Source organism: Bos indicus, chromosome 19 (assembly GCF_029378745.1).
Source record: "Bos indicus isolate NIAB-ARS_2022 breed Sahiwal x Tharparkar chromosome 19, NIAB-ARS_B.indTharparkar_mat_pri_1.0, whole genome shotgun sequence".
Classification (NCBI taxonomy): Eukaryota; Metazoa; Chordata; class Mammalia; order Artiodactyla; family Bovidae; genus Bos; species Bos indicus.
The window spans coordinates 15,455,622-15,481,099 of record NC_091778.1 but is presented as its reverse complement, the minus strand read 5'-3'; the positions used below and the strand labels follow the sequence as shown (position 1 = coordinate 15,481,099).

Sequence of the window (25,478 nt, the reverse complement as noted above, 5' to 3'; positions counted from 1 at the left end):
CCATAGACCACTACTGAATCTTAATTTTTCACGTGAAATACACACTTACTGCAGAAAAGGCAGGAACTACAGAACAAATTGTGCTTCCCAGGTGGTGCTAGTAGTAAAGAACCCCCCCCCCCCCCCCACCAGTGCAGGAGACATGAGAGACATAGGTTCAATCCCTGGATTGGGAAGATACCCTGGAGGCGGCATTCTTGCCTGGAGAATCCCACAGACAGAGGAGCCAGGCAGGCTACAGTCCATAGGGTCGTGAAGAGCAGGACAGGCTGCAGCAACTTAGCATGTCTGCACAGAACAAACTGGTGAAAGGTGTGCCTATACTCCTATTACCCGGAGATAAACAGAGTGACGTGTACATTCATATTCTTCCACATATATATTCAGGGGGTATGGTGCCAAATAATCATGGCATCACCCTCCACAAATATATTTTTTAAATTTCCTTTATCTTTTAACACTCAGTAATATGTGGTGAATAGTTTGCCACAAGTGTGGACATGTGTTATACAACTTTATTTTTTTTAAAGACTTCAAAGCATTTTTATTGTAAATATACCACATTTTGTTTACTAATCCTTAATCATTGGGCTTTTCAACTTCTCTAATACTTTTCTATCAAAGGATCCCCTTGGAACTAAATCTTGACGTGTATAACTTGATTCTTTCCTTAGGAAACATTCCTAGAAGTGATATTGCTGACTCAAAGGGCACGTATGTTGGCTTGTTTTTTTTAATTCAAACATACTTGGCTAATTTGCTTTTCCAAGGATTGTATTGTTTAGGTCAAAAAGTTTCATGGATAAATGAAATGCTGCATATAGTTTTAAGTTTTCACTGTTTGACAATGATAATAATTTCATATGAGTTTATTGTTTTAAACTACATGCAATTTTATTTTTTATGACTTTTTTTTTTAATACATATTTATTGCCTGTGCTGGGTCTTAGTTGCAGCATGTGGGATCTAGTTCCCTGACCAGGAAACGAACCTGGGTCCCTTGCATTGGGAGCATGGAGTCTTAACCACTGAACCATCAAGGAAGTCCCTACATGCAATTGAGATACGGTTCTTAGGGATTATTTCAATGATCCTTTGCAATGAGTTGGCATCCCAAAGAATAGGAAAAAAAGGGAAAACCCATATTTGGCAACCCCTCTGTGTCAGGTCTTTTCAAAGTTCATTCTTTTGTTTAATCTTGAGAACTTTAGGTATGAAAGATGTAGGTATTCATCTCACCTCCATTTTCCAGATGAGGAAACTTAAAAATGAACCAAATATATTTTGTTCCTCTTTCTCGTTTTACCGTGATTTGTGCCCACCCTCTTCTTTAAGTCACCTGGCTCACACTGCAGACAGGGAGACCAAGGGGTGCCTTAACAGCGCCCCCAGCTGTCGCGCTTCAGGAAGGGCGATTCCGGGGCGCCTGGCACAGGAGCTAGGTCTGTAGAGTGAGCTACCGTGGCGCCATCTGCTGGCTGCCACTGACCATTGCATAACCTCCCCAGTCATAACATGGTGCTGGCTAAGGCGGATAAGGTAGAAATGTCTGTAGACCTCATCTTTGCATTTTATCTTCATTACACCTTCAAGAAGCAAATCTTATTACCCGCATTTCAAGTGCTTGGAAACTAGGCCTCAAGGACAGTATGTGCTCCTCCTATATCAGGCAGTTAATAAACGGCAGCGGCGGTCTCTTCATATCCAATGCCATTGTACTTCCCAGCTGATCACCCAAAGTAATAAGGATGGGACATTATCCTCATGGCCTGTATTTTCCTCCACATTCACACTATAAGGAAAAAAACCACCCTGCATCTTTGCATGAAGTGGCCACAAGTGTGTGTCCCTGGCGTGGCAGCTGCTGGCCACACTCTGGCTCATTCTCATGGCCTCACTGCCCGCTTAATCTCCTTCCTGCTCAGATCTTCTTGTCCTGTTCTCTGCAAGGTGAACTGGAGCAGCTGCCTCTGTCCCAGGGCGGGTATTTCCCCAGGTCTGGCTGATTGATGGGACTTCCCCTGGGACTCCCCTCCTGACCCACACAGCCCCATTCTGCGGAGCTAGGACAGGAGGCCCTGGGGCTTCTGATGGGGAAGGCTAGTCCTGGGGCTGACATCATTGTCCCAGCTCACATGAGAACATGGCTGCTAGCTCCAGAGAGCCTTCACAGCAGTAGAGGGTAAGAGGAGGCTTGCAGTCACACAGACGGCATTCAAACCCTGGCCCCTCCTTTTCCCAGCTCTGAGATGGCTGCTAGTTACTCATGCTAAAACAAGGATAATAGTCCTATCTCACAGGGTCATTCTAAGGATTAAGTGAGACTGTGCTAAATATGCAGCCAGGTGCCTGGCACTTAGTGCTCAATAAATGGTAGCCCAGAAACAAGTGAAGGGTGAGTGCCAGATATATGCCTTCCCCGAGGCTCCCTTGGTCAGGAGGGAGCATTCGCACAGACAGACATCTGCTTGGCTTTTGGCTGGGCCACTAAGGATGGATGGAAATCACCACAAGCTCAAATGTCACCTCTGGGAGAATGAGAAAAAGGCCTCTTACGGTGGTCAGAGTCCAGTGGGTGCTCAGTTTGGTGACCAAATACCTTTATCCATGTGGAAAAATTGCCCTTCTCTCTGGGTGGAGGCAGTGCCCAGGTGGAAGGCTTCAGGATGAAGATGGGATGGATTATAGTTCCGCTCATCCTGTCACCAGACATAGTTGTGCAGTGCACAACCTGTAAAACCATACATGGCAGCCCTGGGTGGAGTGGATGAGGGGGAAGTGTGAGTGCCTTGATTCCTCGTAACATCTTTTTAAGCTGTTGTGTCACACTCATTTCCTAGACATAGAAGTTTGAGGTCAGTAAAGTTATGTGACTTGTTAATACATGGCAAAGCTGGTGTCCTCTACTTGAAAAACCCTGAACACTTTTCAACAGCCTCCCTGCAAGAGGAACTCTTCAAGAGTCACCACTTCTGTCTCTTTCTTCATTTCCTCAAGGCACAGAACGCTGAATAGAAAGGACCCGCATCTGTCATATGGTGTGTTCTGTTCTTTTCTCAAGTCCCAACTGCAGCAAGCGAGCCCTGTCCCGGTGGGACTTCCCCACGTCTTGCTGGCTGCCTGCCTTCCTCCACAGCTCCCCTCCCTTCCCTTAGTCAGGATCCACAGCGTCATCCTGAGAAGGTCTTCTGATAGAAGCAGCTTTCTGGGGCTGTCCTCCCATCCTGGTTCGTGGGTGAACACAGATGTTAGTGCTACAGAGAGGTGGCAGCGGTAACGAGGAAGCTTGTCTTCAAATCTTTATTTTGAAAGATTCGTGTGTCTCAGATTCTGTGTCTGCTTTTTTCTAGCTCTGGGGTCTTGTGGAAGTTACTCAAGCTCCCAGAGTCTCGGTTTCTGTACATTGAGATTAAGAAGGCCCATCTCCTAGTGATCTTGTGACAAATAAATGAGATCACAGATGTGAGTCACTTGCCTAGAACTGGCACAATAACAAGGGCTCACTAAATGGTAGAAAAAGACCCTGGCAGCATGGGAGCCGCATATGTGCCGTTTCAGAAGATGCCCTTCATGGAAAGGGAGCATCACTCTCATGTGATTGTGGAAAACCAGGATATCCGGAGTCCAAAAATCTCCAATGAAATCCCAGCCTTGCCATGGGCCCTCCCCTGTTTTCACCTTGGTCTCTGTTTGGAGGACAATTAACAAGCCTTCAGTCCAACCTAGAGACCTGAACACTTTAAAGTGTTTGGATTCACATGTTCAAAATCGCCCCATGAGGACACTGTAATTATGTAAAAAGTGTCAGGCAGTCCACATGGTGGTTGATTATCCAGTTGACTCAGTGATGCTATTAAACTGTTTAGTAATTTATTGAGTACAGTAGTTTCCACGTGTGTTTGAAAACTTGCAGCGTCTACTATTTGACGATACTTGGTGTCTGGAAGGACTTACCAACCTCATGCATTAACTGATTCCTTGACAGATACATAGTCACTGTGGGAAGAAACATCAAATTCTGAGTTCCTGCTATTTTCCAGGCATGTTCTGAGATTGTTCTGAGATTTTAAAAAATCTCAGAAGTAGTAACGGATATTTTTAAACAAATGAGGGAACCAAGGCTTACAGTAGTGAAAAGACTTACCTGTAGCCACATAGACAATGAGAGAGAGCCTGGGTCATCTGTGAACCATACTGAAATTAGTATAAGCCCTCTATTGTGGCCTCCAGTTGCATAAATTAGCATATATCCTATTCTCTTGTATTAAGTATCCTATCATGCATGACATATGTGCTGTGCTATGCTTAGTCGCTCAGTTGTGTCTGATTCTTCACAACTGTAGCCCGCCAGGCTCCTCTGTCCATGGGGATTCTCCAGGCAAGAATACTGGAGTGTGTTACCCTGCCCTCCTCCAGGGGATCTTCCCAACCCAGGGATCGAACCCACATTGCAGGCAGATTCTTTACCATCTGAGCCACCAGGGAAGCCCTGCATGAATATATGTCTTTTACAATTTAACATGAGTTGTGGACATTTTCCCATGTCCACACAGACAGATTTCATAATTTTAGGATTATATGATGACTAGTGAATACATTTACTTTAATTCATTTAACCAGTTACCATTTGATGGTCATTTTATTTGCTTGACATTTTTTTTGCTATTGCCCAGGATGGTATAATGAACGTGATTTTATAGTTTTGTTCATCAGTGGAAATGTTTCCTGTAGAATATATTTCTTAGGAGTGAAACAAAAAGGTCAAGTTTATGTTTGTTTCCATAAATATTCTCTCCCCTTCTCCTCCTCTTTCTCCCTTCCTCTCTTTCTGCCTTCCCACTCTCTCCTTCCTTTCTGATACCCACTTCCTTACCCTCTCTTCCTCATTGACCAGAAGGACTTTCCTATTTTCTATGGGATGAGAACTCACATAATCTCCAGTGTCTTCTTTCTGCTCAGATTTCTAAGCCTTGTATAAGCAAAGAGGCGCTTCTGAAATTTAGAAAATCTTTTCTCTCTCAGCAGAGCCTGTTGTCTAATTCAACAAAACCTAATTCAAAACTCACTGCCAGGTCCTGGCCTTTTTATTTCAGGCTGGTGTGCCTTCCCCACAAAGCAGGGGTTGCCATTGACTCCATGAGGTGGTGGTTGTGGGTGGGGATTGGAAAGCCAGAAACTAGGAAGAATCAGGAACAAAAAGATACATGGGATCAGCATCTCTGAATAATATCATCTCTGTTATGTCATGTACATTGTGAAAGCAGTCTTTAAGCTGAAAAGTTCTATATAGATTGTGAACTTTTTTGCAATAGTAGACATTTTGTAAATTACACAATTTGTTAAAGTGATAAAACACAGATGCTGCCTCTTAAGAAGGGTTCCCTTTATTCTCTGCTGCAGCCCCTTCCTAGTACCTGCTTCTGAGACTTAAGTTTCTGATGCATCTTCCCTCGCAGGCATTTGTGAGTTCCAGTGCTTCAGAGATCGGGACTGTGGAGCCGGAAGACAGTGCGTCAGCGAAGGCTGTAACCGGGTCTGCTCCCCCGCACCCGAAGCATCAATAGGTAAGATGAAGAGCCCTGCCTGGTTCCCTAACCAGGTGTGCCAGGGCCAGCCCTGCCTGGCCTTTTCAAAACTGTGCTGCTGATCAGAAATGAGACAGAAACCCATCAACGTTCTTGGGGCCCCTTCCTCCACTCTTACCCTTATAGGGGGAAAACAGGTCAGAGGGCCAGGTGCCCGGCATCTCATCAATAAAGATCCCTTAAAAAGACCTTTAATCATTTCCTTTTTTTTTACAAGTCATACTCATTATATAAAAATAAGAAACTAATGATGAGCCTATATATGTGTGCGTGCATATGTATATACACACTATGATTATGATATAATTTTTTTACATACATATATATATATGTATGGTATGCTTTTATGACTTCCCTGGTGTCTCAGTAGTTAAGAGTCTGCCTCCCAATGCAGAATACACAGGTTTGATCCCTGGTCTGGGAGAAACCCCTGGAGAAGGAAATGGCAACCCACTCCACTATTCTTACCTGGGAAATCCCAGGACAGAGGAGCCTGGCGGACTACAGTCCATGGAGTCAAAAAGAGTTGGACATGACTTAGTGACTGAACAATTGATAGCTTATGGTGAACGGTGTCGGATTTGTGACGTCCATAGGAGAGAATTTCGATCCAGCGCCAGAGACAAGGCTTGATCACTCAGCTTTTGCGTAGAGAGTGAAGTCGCTCAGTCGTGTCCGACTCTTTGCCACCCCATGGACTGTAGGCCACCAGGCTCCTCACTCCATGGAATTCTCCAGGCAAGAGTACTGGAGTGGGTTGCCATTTCCTTCTCCAGCTTTTGTGTAGCAGAGCTTTACTACAGTGAAAAAGTGATAGGGAAATCTTCTGACATAGACATCAGAAGCGGGTAGAGAGTGTCCCGCTTACTAGTTTGGGTGGGGCTTTATATGCTTTTTTGCATTGATTACTAACAATAGAAAGGTCTTACCAGACTCACTCCCACAACAGGCATCTTAAGAGAACAGGATCAGTCAGAAGGTTTTGATAAGAAGGAGAAACATGTCCTCAAGCAAGATGCATTGTTTTACATAATCATTAGTACAGAGCTTAAGAAAAAACATACCCTTGAGCCAGATGTTCTGTTGTGTTGTGTAACCTTTCTGTTCAGTCGCTCAGTTGTGTCCGACTCTTTGCGACCCCTTGGACTAGAGCATGCCAGGCCTCTCTGTCCATCACCAACTCCCAGAGTTTATTCAAACTCATGTCCATCAAGTCAGTTATGCCATCCAACCATCTCATCCTCTGTCATTCCCTTCTCCTCCTGCCCTCAATCTTTCCCAGCATCAGGGTCTTTTCAAATGAGTCAGCTCTTCGTATCAGGTGGTCAAAGTATTGGAGTTTCAGCTTCAACATCAGTCCTTCCAATGAACACTTAGGACTGATCTCCTTTAGGATGGACGGGTTGGATCTCCTTGCAGTCTAAGGACTCTCAAGAGTCTTCTCCAGCACCACAGTTCAAAAGCATCAATTCTTTGGCACTCAGCTTTCTTTATGGTCCAACTCTCACATCCATACATGACTATTGGAAAATCTATAGCTTTGACTAGATAGACCTTTGTTGGCAAAGTAATGTCTCTGCTTTTTAATAGGCTGCCTAGGTTGGTCATAACTTTTCTTCCAAGGAATAAGCATCTTTTAATTTCATGGCTGCAGTCACCATCTGCAGTGATTTTGGAGCCCCCAAAAAAGCCATTAGCTCTGGGCTTAATAAAAGATAGTCTTAGGAGAAATAGAGGAAAAATAACATCTTAGAGGTTAAGAAAAAACATCTTATGTGACTAAGACACAGAAATGTTAAAAAAAAAAAAAATAGTTTGTCCTCTTCTCCTGCTGGAGAGCCCTGAACTCCTTATCAATCTACCTAAGAACAAGCTCTCTCACAATGCTTATATAATCATAATATTTTGACTGCCTAGAAAATAATGAACATTTCTACATCATTATACTTATTATTTGCATTTATTAATTATTAATAATATTTACCATTATTATATTTTTAACCCCCAAAAGTCACCCCATACTTTTCTGTCACTCAAGTTTTATGGGAGCATCTTTCACTGTCAACACTTAATATAGTTAATTTTACTTTATTTCACATATTTAATTATTAAATTCAATAAATTTATTTATTTAACTAAATTTCCTCTATCCCACCATATAAAATATACTACATCACCTCAGTAAATCTCCTTCTAGTGGGCATTTCAGGTGGGATTTTGTTTACTGTTGCTATTCTAAGCAATACTTCAATGCTGTTTCTTCTCACTAGATTTTACATACCTCCTTATTATACTGGATGAAGAAACTGAAGTTTCTTGGGTCTAAGTGACCGTGAATTGCTCATGGTTATAAAGCCAGTGAGTGGCTGAGTCAGGATTGACCCCAGGTCTGTTCTTGGCATAGAAGGAGGTGGAGGGCAAGGCTCCAGAAACTTCAAATTCTACCTCTGCAGCTCACCAATGTGGGGTTCGGAGCAAGTTGCTTAACTTCAAGTTCCTCTGCTGTTGTGTGGGTCAACACCTATGTCAGAGGATATGGTGATGGCTCAATGAGCTAATGTAGATCTGTATTTGGTCCTGACCATAGCACATACTTTCTTAAAACAAAACGTAACAATAGGAAAAGAATGGAGTAACAGGAAACACTGTCAGTAAGAAGCAACACATCATGCAATTAGGAATTTATTTCAAAATGTTGTTCTGGGGACACGCGGGAAAGGTATGTAATTTTTTTTAAAAATTTGTTTATTTATTCATTTTATTTTTGACTGCCCTGGGTCTCCCTGGCTTTGCACGGGCTTCCTCCAGCTGTGGTGTGTGGGCTTGTTGGCGTGGCTGCTCTTGTTGCAGAGCAGGGGCTCTCGGTGCTCAGGCTTCGGTAGCTGCAGCACACCGGTGCATTAGTGGTGGCTCTTGGGCTGTAGAGCACAGACCCAGCAGCTGTGGCGCATGGGCTTAGTTTTCCATGGCATGTGGGATCTTCCTCAACCAGGGATAAGAACCCATAGCTCATGCTTTGACAGGCAGACGCCCATCCACTGCACCACCAGAGAAGCCCGTATGTAATATTTTATTACCCTCAGTTCCACATCAAGGAAACCCAGTAAATGATATCTCTGTTACTGCACAGTGTGAGGACTAAACGAAATATATGAATTTATACAGTATTGTCAGCCTTTTACAAGAAAATGGTAAACAATTCAGCCAGCAAAATCAAGTTTTTTTGAGAATAGCAGAGGATTTAGAATTAGAAACAAGAAAAGTGTGGTAACTAGGGGCAAGTCAGGAGAGCGAAGGACAGCAGCATTTTTATAGAGGACAGGAGAAAGTTGGGAAGGGTTGTTTTGAACAGAAGTTCATTGGAGGACAGTGAGAGTCTGAAGTGGTGGTGGCTTCTCATTGGCTGCAGGCAAGAGCGGCTCCCAGTTGCCAGCAAACAGGAAATCTTCCTCTTTCCTGCTGAAGAATACAAGCTGCCTTGAGTGGTACCTGTGTGCGAGCCCTCCCTTCGTGGTTTCCTCACTCTATTTGTTTTCTGAACTTTTTATTTCATATTAGAGTATAGCTGATTGGAATCCCAGGTGGCTCAAACAGTAAAGAATCTGCCTGCAATGTGGAGACCTGGGTTCGATCCCTGGGTTGGAAAGATCTCCTGGAGGAGGGCATGGCAACCCACTCCAGTATTCTTGCCTGGAGAATCCCATGGACAGAGGAGCCTGAAGGACTATAGTCCGTGGAGTTGCAAAGAGTCAGACAGGACAGAGCAACTAACACAACACAATAGCTGATTAGCAATGTTACGGTAGACAGCAAAGGGACTTGGCCACACACATACATGTATTCATTCCCCCCCAAACTCTCGTCCCATCCCCACTCCGATTTTGAGTTAGGTTTCCTTAACACATTTTCACAGTATAAACTTCTGGCAAAGCATATGTGCTCAGATAACCAGTGACTCCTTGCATGGGGCCACCCTGTGCCTGAACTCATGGGAGCTGGGACAAGTGAAAAGAATCTTAGTGTTCACTCCACTTATACATTTTATCCCTCTGCTGCTGCTGCTGCTGTTGCTAAGTAGCTTCAGTCATGTCCGACTCTGTGCAACCCCATAGACGGCAGCCCACCAGGCCCCCCGATCCCTGGGATTCTCTAAACCTGGCTAATTTAATTCGGGTCACCCAGAAGAGGGAAATGGAATAAAAACTGGAAAGGAACAGATGAGACTCAGCTTTGACACATAGTCTGTTGGATACGGATCAGCCTCTACTCTCAGATGACTTTCTTTGTGTAAGAAACTCCACATCTTAGATGACAAGTCTATCCTGGATAATAAGTAGATGCTACAGGAAGCTGGTGTGAGCACACAGGCTCAACTTGCAGAGCTTTCGCAGGGATTACTTATTCTTCTCTTCCCTTAATGGCAAAGCTCTGGAAATCTTATAGGAGATGAGCTCATTCATGGAACAGTCCCACCAGACCAGAGAATTAGGATGTGCAGGTTAGACCATCCTCGAGACAGGAGCCAGGAGCTGGAAACCTGGGACCTGAACTCTCCTCCCGTCGGGCCTGGGGGCCTCTGTCCAGAACCCCAAGCCAAGGTCTCCCAGCCAAACTCACTGGCAGTGAGCTGCTGCCCACATCAGATTGGTTTCTCAAAGCCACAAGGGTGCCAGTCTCACTGTTGATCAGAGATGTCCATTTCTCTGCAAGCTGCTAGGACTTGACATTTCCTCCTCTTGCCTTCTATTTCTGGGACCCCATTCCCCGTCCCCTAAAAAGGCTTTGGTTGCATATTCCTTTTAATTTGGCTCACTCTTTCATGGCATCCTATCCCACCCCCCGCCATCTCCCTAGCAACCATTCTGCTCAATTCTCTGCACAGCTGGATCAGAAGAAAACTTGAGAGGTCCCTTAACAAGTTACATCCCCAATTGTTCCCCCACTTTGCCCTCAAGAAAGATCCCTAGATCAAATCTTTGTTCCTCTGAATGATTTTCTTTCTTTTTTAAATTATTTTTTAAAAGATTTTTTAAAAATGTGGACCATTTTTACAGTCTTTATTGAATTTGTTATAACATTGCTTCTGTTTTATGTTGGGTTATTTTGGCCAGAAGGTGTGTGGGATCTTAGTTCCTTGCCGCTACTGCTAAGTCACTTCAGTCATGTCCAACTCTGTGCGACCCCATAGACGGCAGCCCACCAGGCTGCCCCGTCCCTGGGATTCTCCAGGCAAGAACACTGGAGTGGGTTGCCATTTCCTTCTCCAATGCATGAAAGTGAAAAGTGAAAGTGAAGTCGCTCAGTTGCGTCTGACTCCTCGAGACCCCATGGACTGCGGCCTACCAGGCTCTTCCGTCCGTGGGACTTTCCAGGCAAGAGTAAACCGGGGATCAAACCCGTGTCTCTTGCATCTCCTGCACTGGCAGGAGGATTCTTTACCACTGAGCCACGTGACTCTAGAAGCACAAGCAGCAAATTTAGTCAAGTCGCTTAAAGAGGAGACATTCCTTTGAACCAAAGGCCACTGGATACAGTGACCTCCATCCTGTTCTCCACAGTGGCTGTACCAATTTACATTCCCACCAACTCACTGATCCTTTTCTGACGTTAGGAATCTGTGTGCAACGCTGCCGAGGACACTGGGACTGTGGGGCTGGAGAACGATGTATCAGGAGGGGATGCAGTCGCATCTGCTCTCCAGTCCGCACAGCAGGTAATAACACCCAGCCCTGCCCAGGTCCCCAGACCCCACACAACCCAGGGAGACTGTGTGCTTAGCTCTGCCCCGACTTCCCTCCTTAGATGGTTAATTCCCATGGTCTCCACATTCAGGCTTGTCCTTCCGGAGGGAAAAGCATGTCACAGAGCTGTGTCCTAATTTTTTGAAACTCCTTTTATTTTGTTATACAGCTTATAATGTTCATTATAAAAAAAAAAAAACACTCAGAAATACTACTAGTTAGAAAGATACATGTTCCATGATCCCGTTACTCAGATAACCGTGTTAGCATTTACAATAAAAGCTTCCATATTTCATACGCACACAGATATATTTTTTCAGATTTCACAGGGAATAGACGTTGATTTTTGTGGTTACTGCATGCCTGGGACTGTGCTGAGCGCTGGGAGATAGCAAAGCAGAGATCTCCATCTTTAAAGACCTCATAGTAGCAGAGACAGATGTACAAACAAATCAACAAAAATCCAGGATATATGATTTTTACAAAGGTGTCTTAGACCACCCCTAATCAATAAACACAATTCTATCACACATTTTTAAAAGCTTCATTGTTTCCCAGTATGTGGATATGCCTTATTTCCATACCCTCTTCTACTATTGAAGAATTAGATAATCTATCGTTTTGAGTTACTTTTTAATAACAAGTACAAGATAAATGTCCTTGAGTTAAATCACATTTCATAGGATAAATTCCCAAACATGGAATGGGCAAATTACATTTGAAAGCTTTTGATATACATTGCTAAATTGCCTAGTGAAGACATCTTTCAATACCAAAAATATATATAGTCTCATGCCACATATTTGTAATTTAATAGATAAACATCTCCTTGCATTGTGTGTGTACATCTGTGCATTATTGGTGTGTTTGCCTTTATCTTTGTAAAAGCACAGAGAAGATTCCAGAAGGAGCTACAGGAAATAGGAGATAACTCCTGGGAAATGGGCTGAATGGGCTGGGGGAAAGAGAGACTTTCTTTTTACTTTATATAGTTGAGAACTTTTTGTTTTAAAACTTTTGAAATGTACTACTTTCATGATCATGCAAAATATGTAGATAGCTTGTCTATATTTTTTGAATTTAATAAATTTTAAAACAAGCAAGGCTTCTCACAGCCCTTCCCTGCTATCCTGCCAGTCTTAACAGTTTTCCACTGAATTTTCTTTAGGGGTAGGTATCTGCTTGGACCAATGCCAAGGACACCGGGACTGCCCGGCAGGAAGCCGATGTGTCAGCAATGGATGTGGCCGTGTCTGCTCACCCACCCAGGACCGGCAAGGTAAGAGCTGCAAGGCTTCCATGTCCCTGACCCACTGAATGCTCAGCCTTGCTAGGACAGTGGCTATCAGACCCACTGCACATAGAGAGAGGAGGCTGCTATAATGGGGCCAAAAGAGCCTCCGACAGAGTAGGAAAAGATGCCCCGTGTCCCAAGTCTAGAAGACCATGAAGACGGATTGATAATATCTTGCTTTAGAAGTATTGGAAAACTTGAAAAGGCTGGAAATACTCTTAACACAAAAGTGAAATAATGTTCAGGTACCAAATTATTCTTCCACAAGGGCTGAAAAGAACACAGTTACGAACAAGTTAGCCGATGTCTCATACTCAAACACATCGGTGTGACACTCAGGTCCATTCATTCAGTCCACTGGTATGTACACCTGCCTAGGCTGATTCTCTCTCTCTCTCTTTTTTTTTTTTTTTAACATTTTTCTATATTTGCTTCATATCTTTATTTTAGATAGATAAACATTTCAAAGACACTTGAAACCACTTGAACAAGTGTCTTTTTTCCTATTCCGTTCTTCCCTTCCCAGAGGTCATAATGAACTTGATTTGGTTTTTAATCTCTTCTTGCTTGTTTTTATAAGTTTATACATATATGAGATTTCATGAGCATGATAGAGTTACACATTCTGTCATATAAATATTACACCACATGTATTATTCTGCAACTTTTGATTTTTCTCAACTTGGCTATTTTAACATTTTTCTATTTTAATACATCTTGATGACGAAAGCTTATCCTAAACTACTCTGTGCACTCTCCCATTTACCTCATGATCCAGGCTGATACTTGCCAGCAGTGGCGGGCAGGTGCGCTTTCCCCGCAGAAGCTTCAGTTCCCTTACTTTCCTGACTGAAGGCTAGGGTCGAGCACCGCTGCTATAATTTTGGTGGGTGAATCAAAGTGGCCTGAGAGGGACTTCCCTGGTTGTCCAGTGGTTAAGACTCTGAGCTTCCAATGCAGAGGGGCACGGGTTCAATCACTGGCCAGGGAACTAAGATCCCATATGCTGTGCAGCACAACCAACAAACAGATAAAGTGGCCTGGGAACTAGGGAGGCTGTAGAGTTAAGACTGCATGTGTAATCCAAAGAACAGCTTGCTAACACACCTCTCCATTGTCTTGGGCTCAAGGACCACACTTAGATGTTTTTTAGCGGGGTCTGTGTGTGATGGAGGAGTATGTCAGGGAATCCCACAGATCAAGGAGGTCTCTGCCCAACACGGAGTAAAGGGAATTGTCGACCCCCATTTCACCTGATGCACAAAAGTAATATCCAGCCTGCATTTTCCATGCCCCCAACTCAATAGGGTAAACTGTTTGGGGGGATGATATACAGCAGTTTCTCCAATATCTACATGTGTAAGAATAACCTGGGTGGAAGACTTGTTAAATCCAGATTGCTCTGCCCCAACCCTAGAGTTTCAGTAGGTCTGGGGTGGGGCCCAAGAATCGAATTTCTAACAAGCTCTTAAGGAATGCTGATCCTGCCGGGTCATGGGACCCAGTGTGAGTAGCACTGGATACTGGACTGGGGATCTTAGTTCCCCGAGCAAGGATTGAAGCCAGGCCATGGCAGTGATAGTTCCGAGTCCTAACCACTGGACTGCCAGGGAGCTCCCTTTTAAAAACTTGAAACCTGGCCTTTTGTCTTTCATCTGCTATTTCTTTCCAAACATAGTCATCAGAACCCTGTACTAGAATGGTGCTGCTGATGGCCTGATGATTTTTCTCACTGTGGGACTCAGTGTTCGTTGGCACCTGGAGGCGTGTAGAATCTGTGGGAAGCTGACGCTGTTTGTGATCTGGGATTTAATTATCTAGTTTCAACTGGAACCAAAAGAAGGGGGTGAGTGGCAAGGCTCTCTTCTCTTCTCCCAAGACGCTACAGCAGTTGGTCATCAGTGTGTTTTCCCATAGACAAAGCAGCCCTGTGTGCCTCCAAAGTTGAAAAAGGTGGGTGATGGGGACATCAAGAAGGGAAGAGGCTAGAGGTCCCTCAGGAAGTGAGACTCTTAAGCTATCTCTCAGCACTGGGTCCCACTCCCTTCTATAGAGCCAGCCTGGGTTATGGAAAGTCTGTTTTGTCTTTCAGCAGAACAGAGACCTGGAACATGTCCAAGGGTGCCAGAAGGAATGTTTGGAACTTGTGCTGAAAGGTGCACAGGAGATGGATCCTGTCCCCCGGGCCAAAAATGCTGCAGCAATGGCTGTGGAAAATCTTGCCAAGTCCCTGTGAGTATAGCGGAGCTACTTACAGGGAGGCTGAGTCCCTGCTGGCCTTTGCCAGCCCAGAAGGGACTCCAGCTGCCGCTCTGCTTGTGGGAGTCTGGGTGGCACGTGGAGAAAGCTGGTTGGTAGCCAAGAGCAGGAATTTCTGGAAAGTAACATAATTATCTTTGTGTTTTAGGATCTGGACTTCACTATCTCTTTGGATGATAAATGAACCTTGGCCTCCTTCAGTAATTGTTTCCAAATGTATCTTTATTCTGAGGTCTGTGTTTTCTTACTGTCTTTTCCGGAACCCCAGGATCACAGGATGTGGAATAACTCAATAACTCAATAACAAAATAACTCAGTTTTAAGTGTTGAATTCTGGCAATTGTTTGATGATTCATGGCGTGACTGCTTCTAAAATTATCTTGTTTTCTGAATAAAATGATTTCTGTGGAATTATCATTCTATGTAAGTCATTCTTTCTATGTAAGATTTCTAGTTCACTTACATTAAGACCTCCACCGCAAACGAGTATTTAACCGCAATCCACAGACCTTCTCTCTTTTTCATTATCCATCACAATTCATGGCCTGTTTCCTCCTCATCCTTTTTCCTGGAACCAGCCCAGGCACTCAATACTGCCTGGATATCTATCCACACTTTCTCCCAAGAAAATTCACTCTCCCAACCACCAAGATGACAATGTCACACTTCTCTTTCTTCAAACACCCATGTCATCTACCTCTCACTCCAACCTCCACCATTCCAGTCTCACCATCTTTCTCGCCACATCTTTCATTAAGAAAAGAGCTGTAGGACTTTGTTGGTGATCTGGTGGTTAAGAATCTGCCTTCCAATGTGAGGAATATGGGTTCAGTTCCTGGTCAGAGAACTAAGGTCCCGCATGCCACCCTGGAGCTTACATGCTTCAACTAGAGAGACGCCCACCAACTGCAACAAAGACCCAAGAGCCACGACCAAGGCCTGATGGAGCCAAAAGTAAATCAATATCTTTTAGAAAGAAAAAAGTGGCAAGTTTGCAACTTGTAATAGAATTTCCCTCCTTTTCTATCCCTGTATATTTGTTCTCATTTACTCTGCTTTTTGGGCTTTCCTGCTTTCCTGGTGGCTCAGTGGTAAAGAACCTGCCTGCCAAGCAGGAGATGGGGGTCTGATCCCTGGATCAGGAAGATCCTCTGGAGAAGGAAGTGGCAACCCACTCCAGTATTCTTGCCTGGAGAATCCCATGGACAGAGGAGCCTGGCGGCTATAGTCCACGATGTCGCAAAGAGTCAGTCACGACTAAAGCTTAACTGGCCTCCTCATACAGTCTGGCTACCACCCCTTCTTATGCATCAGAGACTTCTCTAATTGTTATCTCCAGTGGGTACAAGTCTCCCTTGCTACTGAATCTCTCTACTTGTCACGCAACTATACCTTGACTTCATATTTCCTTTTTTGTTTTTTTTTTTTTAAGATTTTTTGATGTGGACACTTTTTTAAAGTCTTTATTGAATTTGTTACAATATTGCTTCTGTTTTATGTTTTGGTTTTTTGGCCCCAACGCATGTTGGATCTTAGTTCCCTGACCAGGGATCCACAATGTACCACCTGCCTTGGAAGGCAAAATCTTAACCACTGGACCACCAGGCAAGTCCTATGACTCCCTGTTTCAATCCAGCTGCCATCCACCCTGGCTGGCATTGATGAAATCCCGGCTCCCATTGTCTGTCTGTGTTTACTTCTTTACCTCCTGGCCACCGTCCCCTCCCACTTTCTCTCCTCAAAGTGCATGCCTCCTGCTTCCTTGGGATTGGCTCCAAGCCCCACCTCACCTCACTTTGGGACTCCAACCAAAGTTCCTACGGTCTACCACACACACTGAAGCTTGGATGAGGCCAGTCGTGTTGTCTAAATAGCACTTCCCACAGGGACCCTCTGACCTTCCCACACGAAATGGAAAGCTAGCACACTCCAAAACACATGATCTCTGGAGATGGTAGAGTAGCTGAGGGCCTTGTTGGACTTCTGGTCTGGAGGAGGATGCCCAAAGTAGTGACTGACAACTAAATTCTTTTCTTTTTCTTTTAATGGGTAAAATTAACATTTAGCTCAACATTCACATGTTGTCAGTGCAAAAAAAAAATTAGTGAGAGAGTTTGCTTTCTTTTTTTTACACTAAATCTTTGAAGTCCAGTGTGTATTTTCCATTTATAGTGTATCTCAATCTGGGCTTTGAATTTTCATCAAAAATTCTTGACCTGTGTTTAGATTTCATAAAATGTTCAGTTGAAAAAGAAGATTCAAGTACCAAATTTGTTCCAAACATGCTTAAATGTTTCCAATGACTCAGCTGAATATCTGCTTCTAAAAGTAAACAGAAATGACTTAACAGCTGACTAAATAAAGGTAAAACCCTCCTGCTCCTTGGTTGCACAAGCCACATTTCAAGTGCTCACTTGCCACGGGTGGCTAATGGCCGCCATATTGGATATCCAAGCCCAGATCCTCAGGGCAGCTCTCAAGCCTGTGGTTCTTTTCATGGTAACACATGCTCCAGAGAGGTTGCAAAGGATGGCCTCTTGCCTTTAGGAGTTTAAAATCCAACTGAGGGTAAGGAAACATTTAGAGGAGAAGGGAAATATTTTATTTGGTATATTACTCATGTCAGATACTTCCCCGATGTTATTTCCTTATCCTTACAACAACCCCATGAGTTGTGTATGCTGAGCCTCTAACTCTTGATGGAGAAGCATGGAGAGATTGTCAGGGTCATACAGCCAGGATGTGGTAGAACATGCATTTAAATTGGATTTTAGTGGCTCCAAGACTCCTTCTTTTTCGTATATTATGTGCTGTGCGGTGCTTGCTTAGTCGCTCAGTCGTGTCCAACTTTTTGCAACCCCAGGCTCCTCTGTCCATGGGGATTCTCACTATACTACATTCAAAAATGCAGGATGCATGTGCGTGCTAAGTGACTTCAGTTGAGTCCGACTCTGTGCGACGCTATGGACTGCAGCCTGCCAGTCTCCCCTGTCAATCTGGAAATTTAATTCCAGCCAACCACTTTGAAAGCTATGGTACTTACCACGCTCCTACAGCGGGAAGCACTCATAGTGCTTGAGGCCTTAGGAACTGACACAGCAGGGTGTCATAACACTTGGTTACTGACTTGCTACAGGATCTGTGCTACCATTTGGGCCACCAAGAGCTTGAAACGTGAAAGTCGCTCAGTTGCGTCCAACTCTTTGCCACCCCAAGGACTATACAATCCATGGAATTCTCCAGTCCAGAATACTGGAGTGAATAGCTCTTCCCTTCTCCAGGGGATCTTCCCAACCCAGGGATCGAAACCAGTCTCCCACATTGCAGGTGGATTCTTTCCCAGCTGAGCCACAAGGGAAGCCCAAGAATACTGGAGTGGGTAGCCTATCCCTTCTCCAGGAAATCTACCCAACCCAGGAGTCTAACCAAGGTCTCCTACATTGCAGGTGGATTCTTTACCAACTGAGCTATCAGGGAAGCCATCAGAGCTTGAAAGACCTGGAGCAATTATGTAGTCTCAGGGCCAAGATAACCAAACAGTCCCTAACAGAGAGGGTATGGGTACTGGGTCCTCCTGAAACTTTGAGAGATAAAGAGGGAACCTCTGGGACTTCCCTGGCAGTCCAGGGGTTAAGACTCCATGCTTCGAGTGCTTCCACTGCAGGGATTGCTGGTCCATCCCTGGTCTGGGAACTAAGATCCCACATGCTGCATGATGCGGGGAGGGGAGGGAGAGGGAACCTCCAACATTGGGTTGTGAGAATAGCACCATCTCAGTTGACAGTGGATTGCAATGTCCCTGGAGCCTAAAGCCTACGTGATGCTACCTGGAGAAGCAGCTGCTTGCTGGCTGGCACAGTTGGATTTGTGCAATGGAAAGTCACTGGTAGCCCAGAAATCTGTACTTATTTCCAGCTGGTCCAGTTCCAAAATATTTGTCTACCTTACCCTTTTCTCCCCTTCACTGAGCTTCACTTTCTCAACCTCAAGCTGAAATCCCAGGGCTCACAAATACTCCCTGTCCTAGGCCAATAAAATTCACAATGGGGTCAGGTGGAAAAACTAGGTCCACGTCACTGAGAACCTGTGGTAAAAGGGGGCATGAGGATTCTGTACAAGGCAGAAGGAGGGAAAACAGCTATTATACTCAGATGGGGTTTTCCTTTCACCTGAGCATGGCATGAAACTTAATTTACCGAAGGGAATTTCTCCTTGTTAGCAGTTCAGGTTATGTGACTCAGGAAGGAATTCTAGAGTTCCATGGAGGTTGGGGGAAACGAGAGGGTGCCAGCACCCACTCTTAGGTCAAGACTTGAGCCCTGTAGAATTAATATTTGGGTCTAGAATCTGCTGCTGCTAAGTCACTTCAGTTGTGTCCAACTCTGTGCGACCCCATAGACGGCAGCCCACCAGGCTCCCCCATCCCTGGGATTCTCCAGGCAAGAACACTGGAGTGGGTTGCCATTTCCTCCTCCAATGCATGAAAGTGAAAAGTGAAAGTGAAGTCACTCAGTCGTGTCCAACTCTTAGCGACCCCATGGACCGCAGTCCACCAGGCTCCTCCCTCCATGGGATTTTCCAGGCAAGAGTACTGGAGTGGGGTGCCATTGCCTTCTCCAGGGTCTAGAATCTGGTGAGTGGCAATATGTAAGGAAAAGGCAGAAACAGTGTCAGGTGGAGGAGAGAGCTTGGGATTTGAAGTCAGAAAGACTTGGGTAATTAAGAAGTTGTGTGAATCTGGAGGAGTGATTATCTCCCCGTGTGTGAAATGGAGATAACCCTTGAGAGAGTATTTTTGATCTTGAAAAGGAGTGAAAATAATGTGTGTGTGTATATATAAATTATATGTACATGTAATTATATATATATTGGAGCTTCCCAGGTGGTGTGGTGTTAAAGAATCTGCCTGCCAATGCAAGAGATGCAGGTTTGATCCCTGGACTGGGAAGATCCCCAGGCATAGGAAATGGCAACCCACTCCAGTATTCTTGCCTGGAAAATTCCATGGACAGAGGAGCCTGGCAGGCCCCAGTCAATGAGGTTGCAAAGAGTCAGACGTGACTGATCGGCTGAGCACATACACACAGTTATATATATTTAAAATACTGGAACGCATGTATACCTGTGGGGGATTCATGTCAATGTATGGCAAAACCAATACAATATTGTAAAGTAATTAGCCTCCCAAAAAAATAAATAAATAAAATACATATATGTATCAGTGTGTGTCTGTTTATAAAATCTGGCACATAGAAGTGCCTAGTGTATACCAGGTCCCTTTCTTCCCACCTCCTTTTCCTCTGTCACTCAAAGTGGCCTCCATTCTTTAGTAGTGTCGATGATCAGGCAGTACAAGCTATTTCTTTTGGCTCAGAGGGCTTATTTGAAAGAACAACATTACTCAATGCTGAACCCAGATCTGATTAATCCAGAAAGGTCAGCTGCCTATCAGGGATCACACTTGCAGTTACCTGTGTTCTGATCCAGGTTCCATGACGCAGAGCTCAGAGAGAATGAGTATAACGCACAGCCCATTGCTGCCCATGAGCATTGTCCACAAAGCAGAGTCCGCTCAGCAGCATGATGTGAATGCAGGGGTTCGATCATCCTTCCCACTGTCAACACAGAGCTGTAGGGCCTGCCCTCAAAACTCGCAAGGTGATTGGGGCGTCCTGGCAGTGAAACTGTTTACCTCAGACTGGGACTTGAACTGGTGCGCTGGGACTCAAACCCAGCCAAAGTCCTGTTTGGCACGTGAACCCGTGTGGCCGGTGTAGGGAATATGCTATGCACAGGCCTGTACTATAATTAACAGGACTTCTTTGAAAAATAAGAACGACTTTCTCATCACCTCCAGTCAAAGGGCTGGGAGCAGTAAAATGTACATCGTGGAAAGACATCTTGAAAACAATTTGTTGAAGTACTGATGTGACTGATAGAAAACCATTGAGCCTTGAGGGAGTTGCTGAGAAATGACATTGAGGACTGTGCATTGTCTATCTTTATCTCTGATCTGAGATTGTAAACAACAGATATCTCTAGAGCACTAACAAGGAAGTAGATGTTAGCAATAAAAGGCATGCAAGGATTAGGATCTGGGCTTTTGCCTGTGAATGGCATCAGCCCCCTGGTCCCCACTTTTATTTCTGAGTCTTATTTTTCCTTATTCTTCTGTGGCACCGTTCCTTCAGGTCGGTTCACTGTTGGGCTGGTTCCAACAGCCAGGACTTGAACCCGGCCAAAATCCTGCTTGGGACTTGAACCCACGTGGCTGGGACTCAAACCCAGCCAAAACCCTGCCCGGTTCCTAGTTTCAAGACCTAAAGAAGCTCAAGTATTTGATGTCTCATTGCAGAATGAATTCAGTGAGAGACAAAGTGATAAGTAAGTAGTTGCTTTATTCAGATTTAGAGAGGAGCACACTCCACAGACAGAGTGTGGGTCATTGCAGAGGGTGAGTGTGGCAGGTTAGTTTTTATAGGCTGCGTGATTTCATATGCTAATGAGTGGGAGATTACCCCAGCCATTTTTGGGAAGGGGTGGAGATTTCCACCCAAAAAATTGGGCCACTGCCCACTCCTTGGCCTTTTGACAGTGCCTTGGAACTGTCATGGTGCCTCTGGATGTGTCATTTAGCTTTCTGATTGAGGATCAAGGTCTAACCAAAGTCCACTTGTCTGCCATCTTGGACCCATTTGATTCTAATCAGTGTATGTTGTGTCCTTCAGTCAGTTCAGTTCAGTCACTCAGTCGTGTCTGACTTTTTGCAACTCCATGGGCTGCAGCACGCCAGGCTTCCCTGTTCATCACCAATCCCCAAGCTTGCCCAAACTCATGTCCATTGAGTCAGTGATGCTATCCAATCAACTCAGCCTCTGTCATCCTTTCTTCTCCTGCCTTCAATTTTTCCCAGCATCAGGGTCTTTTCCAATGAGTCAGTTCTTGGCATCAGGTGGCCAAAATACTGGAGTTTCAGCTTCAGCATCAGTTCTTCCAATGAATATTCAGGACTGATTTCCTTTAGGATTGACAGTTTAATCTCTCTGAAGTCCAAAGGATTCTCAAGAGTCTTCTCCAACACTACAGTTCAAAAGCATCAATTCTTCTGCGCTCAGCCTTCTTTATGGTCCAATTCTCACATCCATACATGACTACCGGAAAAACCATAGCTTTGCCTAGACAGACCTTTGCCAGCAAAGTAATGTCTCTGCTTTTTAGTATGCTGTCTAGGTTTGTCATAACTTTTCCTCCAAGGAGCAAGCGTCTTTTAATTTCATGGCTGCAGTCACCATCTGCAGTGATTTTGGAGCCCAAGAAAATAAAGTCTGACACTGTTTCCACTGTTTCCCCATCTATTTGCCATGAAGTGATGGGACCAGATGCCATGATCTTCGTTTTTTGCATGTTGAGTTTTAAGCCAACTTTTCATTCTCCTCTTTCACTTTCATCAAGAGGCTCTTTAGTTCTTCTTCACTTTCTGCCTTAAGGGTGGTGTCATATGCGTATCTGAGGTTATTGATATTTCTCCCAGCAATCTTGATTCCAGCTTGTGCTTCATCCAGCCTGGCATTTCACATGAAGAAGTCTGCATATAAGTTAAATAAGCAGGGTGACCGTATACAGCCTTGACGTACTCCTTTCCCAATTTGGAACCAGTTTCTTGCTCCATGTCCAGTTCTAAGTGTCGCTTCTTGACCTGCATACAGATTTTTCAGAAGGCAGATAAGGTGGGCTGGTATTTCCATCTCTTTCAGAATTTTCCACATTTTGTTGTGATGCACACGGTCAAAGGCCTTGGTGTAGTCAAAAAGCAGAAGATGATGTTTTCTGGAAACTCTCTTACTTTTTCTATGATCCAAAGAATGTTGGCAATTTGATCTCTGGTTCCTCTGCCTTTTCTAAAACCAGCTTGAACATCTGGAGGTCCTTGGTTTATGTACTGTTGAAACCTAGCTTTGAGAATTTCTAGCCTATGAGATGTGTGCAATTGTGCAGTAGTTTGAACATTCTTTGGCACTGCCTTTTTTTTGGTATTGGAATAAAAACTGACCTTTTCCAGTCCTGTGGCCACTGCTGAGCTTTCAAAATTTGCTGGCATATTGAGTGCAGCACGTTAACATCATTGTCTTTTAGGATTTGAAATAGCGCAACTGGAATTCCATCACCTCCACTAGCTTTGTTCGTAGTGATGCTTCCTAAGGCCCACTTGACTTCGCATTCCAGGATGACTGGCTCTAGGTGAGTGATCACACCATCGTGGCTCTCTGAGTCATGAAGATCTTTTTTGTATAGTTCTTCTGTTCTGTGTATTCTTGCCACCTCTTCTTAATATTTTCTGCTTCTGTTAGTTCCATACCAATTCTGTCCTCTATTGTGCCCATCTTTGCATGAAATGTTCCCTTGGTATATCTAATTTTCTTGAAGAGATCTCTAGTCTTTTCCACTCAACTGTTTTCCTCTATTTCTTTGCACTGATCACTGGGAAAGGCTTTCTTATCTTTTCTCGCTATTCTTTGGAACTCTGCATTCAAATGGGTATATCTTTCCTCTTCTCCTTTGCTTTACTCTTCTCTTCTTTTCACACATAAAAGGCCTCCTCAGACAGCCATTTTGCTTTTTTGCATTTCTTTTTCCTGAGGATGGCCTTGATCCCTGTCTCCTGTACAATGTCACGAACCTCCATCCATAGTTTATCAGGCACCCTGTCTATCAGATCTAGTCCCTTAAATCTATTTGTCACTTCCATTGTATAATCATAAGGGATTTGATTTAGGTCATACCTGAATGGTTGAGTGGTTTTCCCCCACTTTCTTCAATTTAAGTCTGAATCTGGCAATAAGGAGTTCATGATCTGAGCCATAGTCGGCTCCTGGTCTTGTTTTTGCTGACTATATAGAGCTTCTCCATCTTTGGCTGCAAAGAATATAATCAATCTGATTCGGGTATTGACCATCTGGTGATGTCCATGTGTAGAGTCTTCTCTTGTGTTGTTGGAAGGGAGTTGCTATGGTTGCTATGACCAGTGCGTTCTCTTGGCAAAACTCTGTTAGCCTTTGTCCTGCTTCATTTTGTACTCCAAGGCCAAATGTGCCTGTTACTCCTACTTTTGCACTCCAGTCCCCTATGATGAAAAGGACATCTTTTTTTGGTATTATTTCTAGAAGGTCTTGTAGGTCTTCTTAGAACCATTCAACTTCAGCTTCTTCGGCATTAGTGCCTGGGGCACAGGCTTGGATTATTGTGATATTGAATGGTTTGCCTTGGAAACAAACAGAGATCATTCTGTCGTTTTTGAGATTATACCCAAGCAGTGCATTTTAGACTCTTTTGTTGACCATGAGAGCTACTCTGTTTCTCCTAAGGGATTCTTGACCACAGCAGTAGATGTAATGGTCATCTGAATTAAATTCACCCATTTCAGTCGATTTCAGTTCATTGATTCCTAGAATGCAAATGTTCCCTCTTGCCATCTGCTGTTTGACCTAACTTATGGACCTAACTTATGGACCTAACATTCCAGGTTCCTATGCAATATTGTTCTTCACAACATCAGACTTTACTTCAGTCATCAGTCATATCCACAACTGGGCGTTTTTTTAGCTTTGGCTCTGTCGCTTCATTCTTTCTGGAGTTATTTCTCCACTGATCTCCAGTAGCTTATTGGGCACCTACCGACCTGGGGAATTCATCTTTCAGTGTCATATCTTTTTGCCTTTTCATACTGTTGTGTCCTTGGGCTGTGTCATTCTTTCAAAAGTTGTGCCATGCCCCTTTCCCTCCTGTTACAGCAGCAACTATCTATTACCATCAGGAGGAGGAAGTCAGGGACCCAGGACAAGGGCAAGAAGGGGAAAGGAGTGGGAAAATCAAGGGGCACATTGTATAGGAAGAAAAAGTGCAGGGGGACATCTCAAGTGCCACCTCTGCATCTGCTCACACACTTGCCCTCCAAATGCACTCCTCACCCTTCCTACAAGCCTCCTTTGCTGCTGCACATATCTGTATTCACCAAGCTGTCTTGCTGGGCCCAAAATGAATGCCCAATAATACCAATAACACAGAGTTCCTTTCATTTAAAGGAGAAGCATCCTTTAAAAGGAAAAACTGCTGGGGACTTCCCTGGTGATCCAGTGGTTAAGATGCCATGCTTCCAGTACAGGGGGCACAGGTTCAGTCCCTGATCAGGAACTGAGATCCTACATACCATGAGGCCAAAATTGAAAAAATAAATGAAAAAATAAACAGAAAGGCTCTCACATTTGTGGAGGTTTAAACTAACAACCTTCTTAGAGATGAGGAATCTTGAGCCTTAGAGAAGGCATGACTTAACCAAGGTCACACAGTGGTAACTCTGACAATTAAGCCTGTGTTCCTTGGGTTACAAGCAAGATTCCTTTTTAAAATAAAACTCTCTTGAATCCTGGAAAACAGCAACATTTAATGGGTGTTTGCTATCTTCCAGGCACTGTTCCGAATATAATTATTCAATTGAATTCTCACTCCAACAGTGTAGGGTAGGTACTATTCTTAAGCTAATAATTGCAGAACACAGGGAAAAACAGATCTGGTATGTGGAGCAGTCATTGCTGATAAGAAGCT

General features: G+C 44.2%; 1 protein-coding gene across 4 annotated transcripts in view; it reads left to right on the top strand.

The window, feature by feature from the left end:
- The window catches only part of LOC109574336 (keratin-associated protein 5-1-like), a 34,023-nt gene extending 18,727 nt beyond the window's left edge, over nucleotides 1-15,296 (top strand). For 3 of the 4 annotated variants that reach the window (XM_070772643.1, XM_070772642.1, XM_070772640.1), the window contains 5 exons: nucleotides 5,457-5,564; nucleotides 11,197-11,298; nucleotides 12,495-12,605; nucleotides 14,713-14,852; nucleotides 15,028-15,296. In XM_070772643.1, coding sequence (XP_070628744.1) covers nucleotides 5,457-5,564; nucleotides 11,197-11,298; nucleotides 12,495-12,605; nucleotides 14,713-14,852; nucleotides 15,028-15,063 — 497 coding nt within the window. In that variant the 3' untranslated portion in view covers nucleotides 15,064-15,296. The remainder of the gene's footprint in view (nucleotides 1-5,456; nucleotides 5,565-11,196; nucleotides 11,299-12,494; nucleotides 12,606-14,712; nucleotides 14,853-15,027) is intronic. The other variant, XM_019982318.2, reaches the window with a different exon arrangement.
- Nucleotides 15,297-25,478: the final 10,182 nt, after the last annotated feature.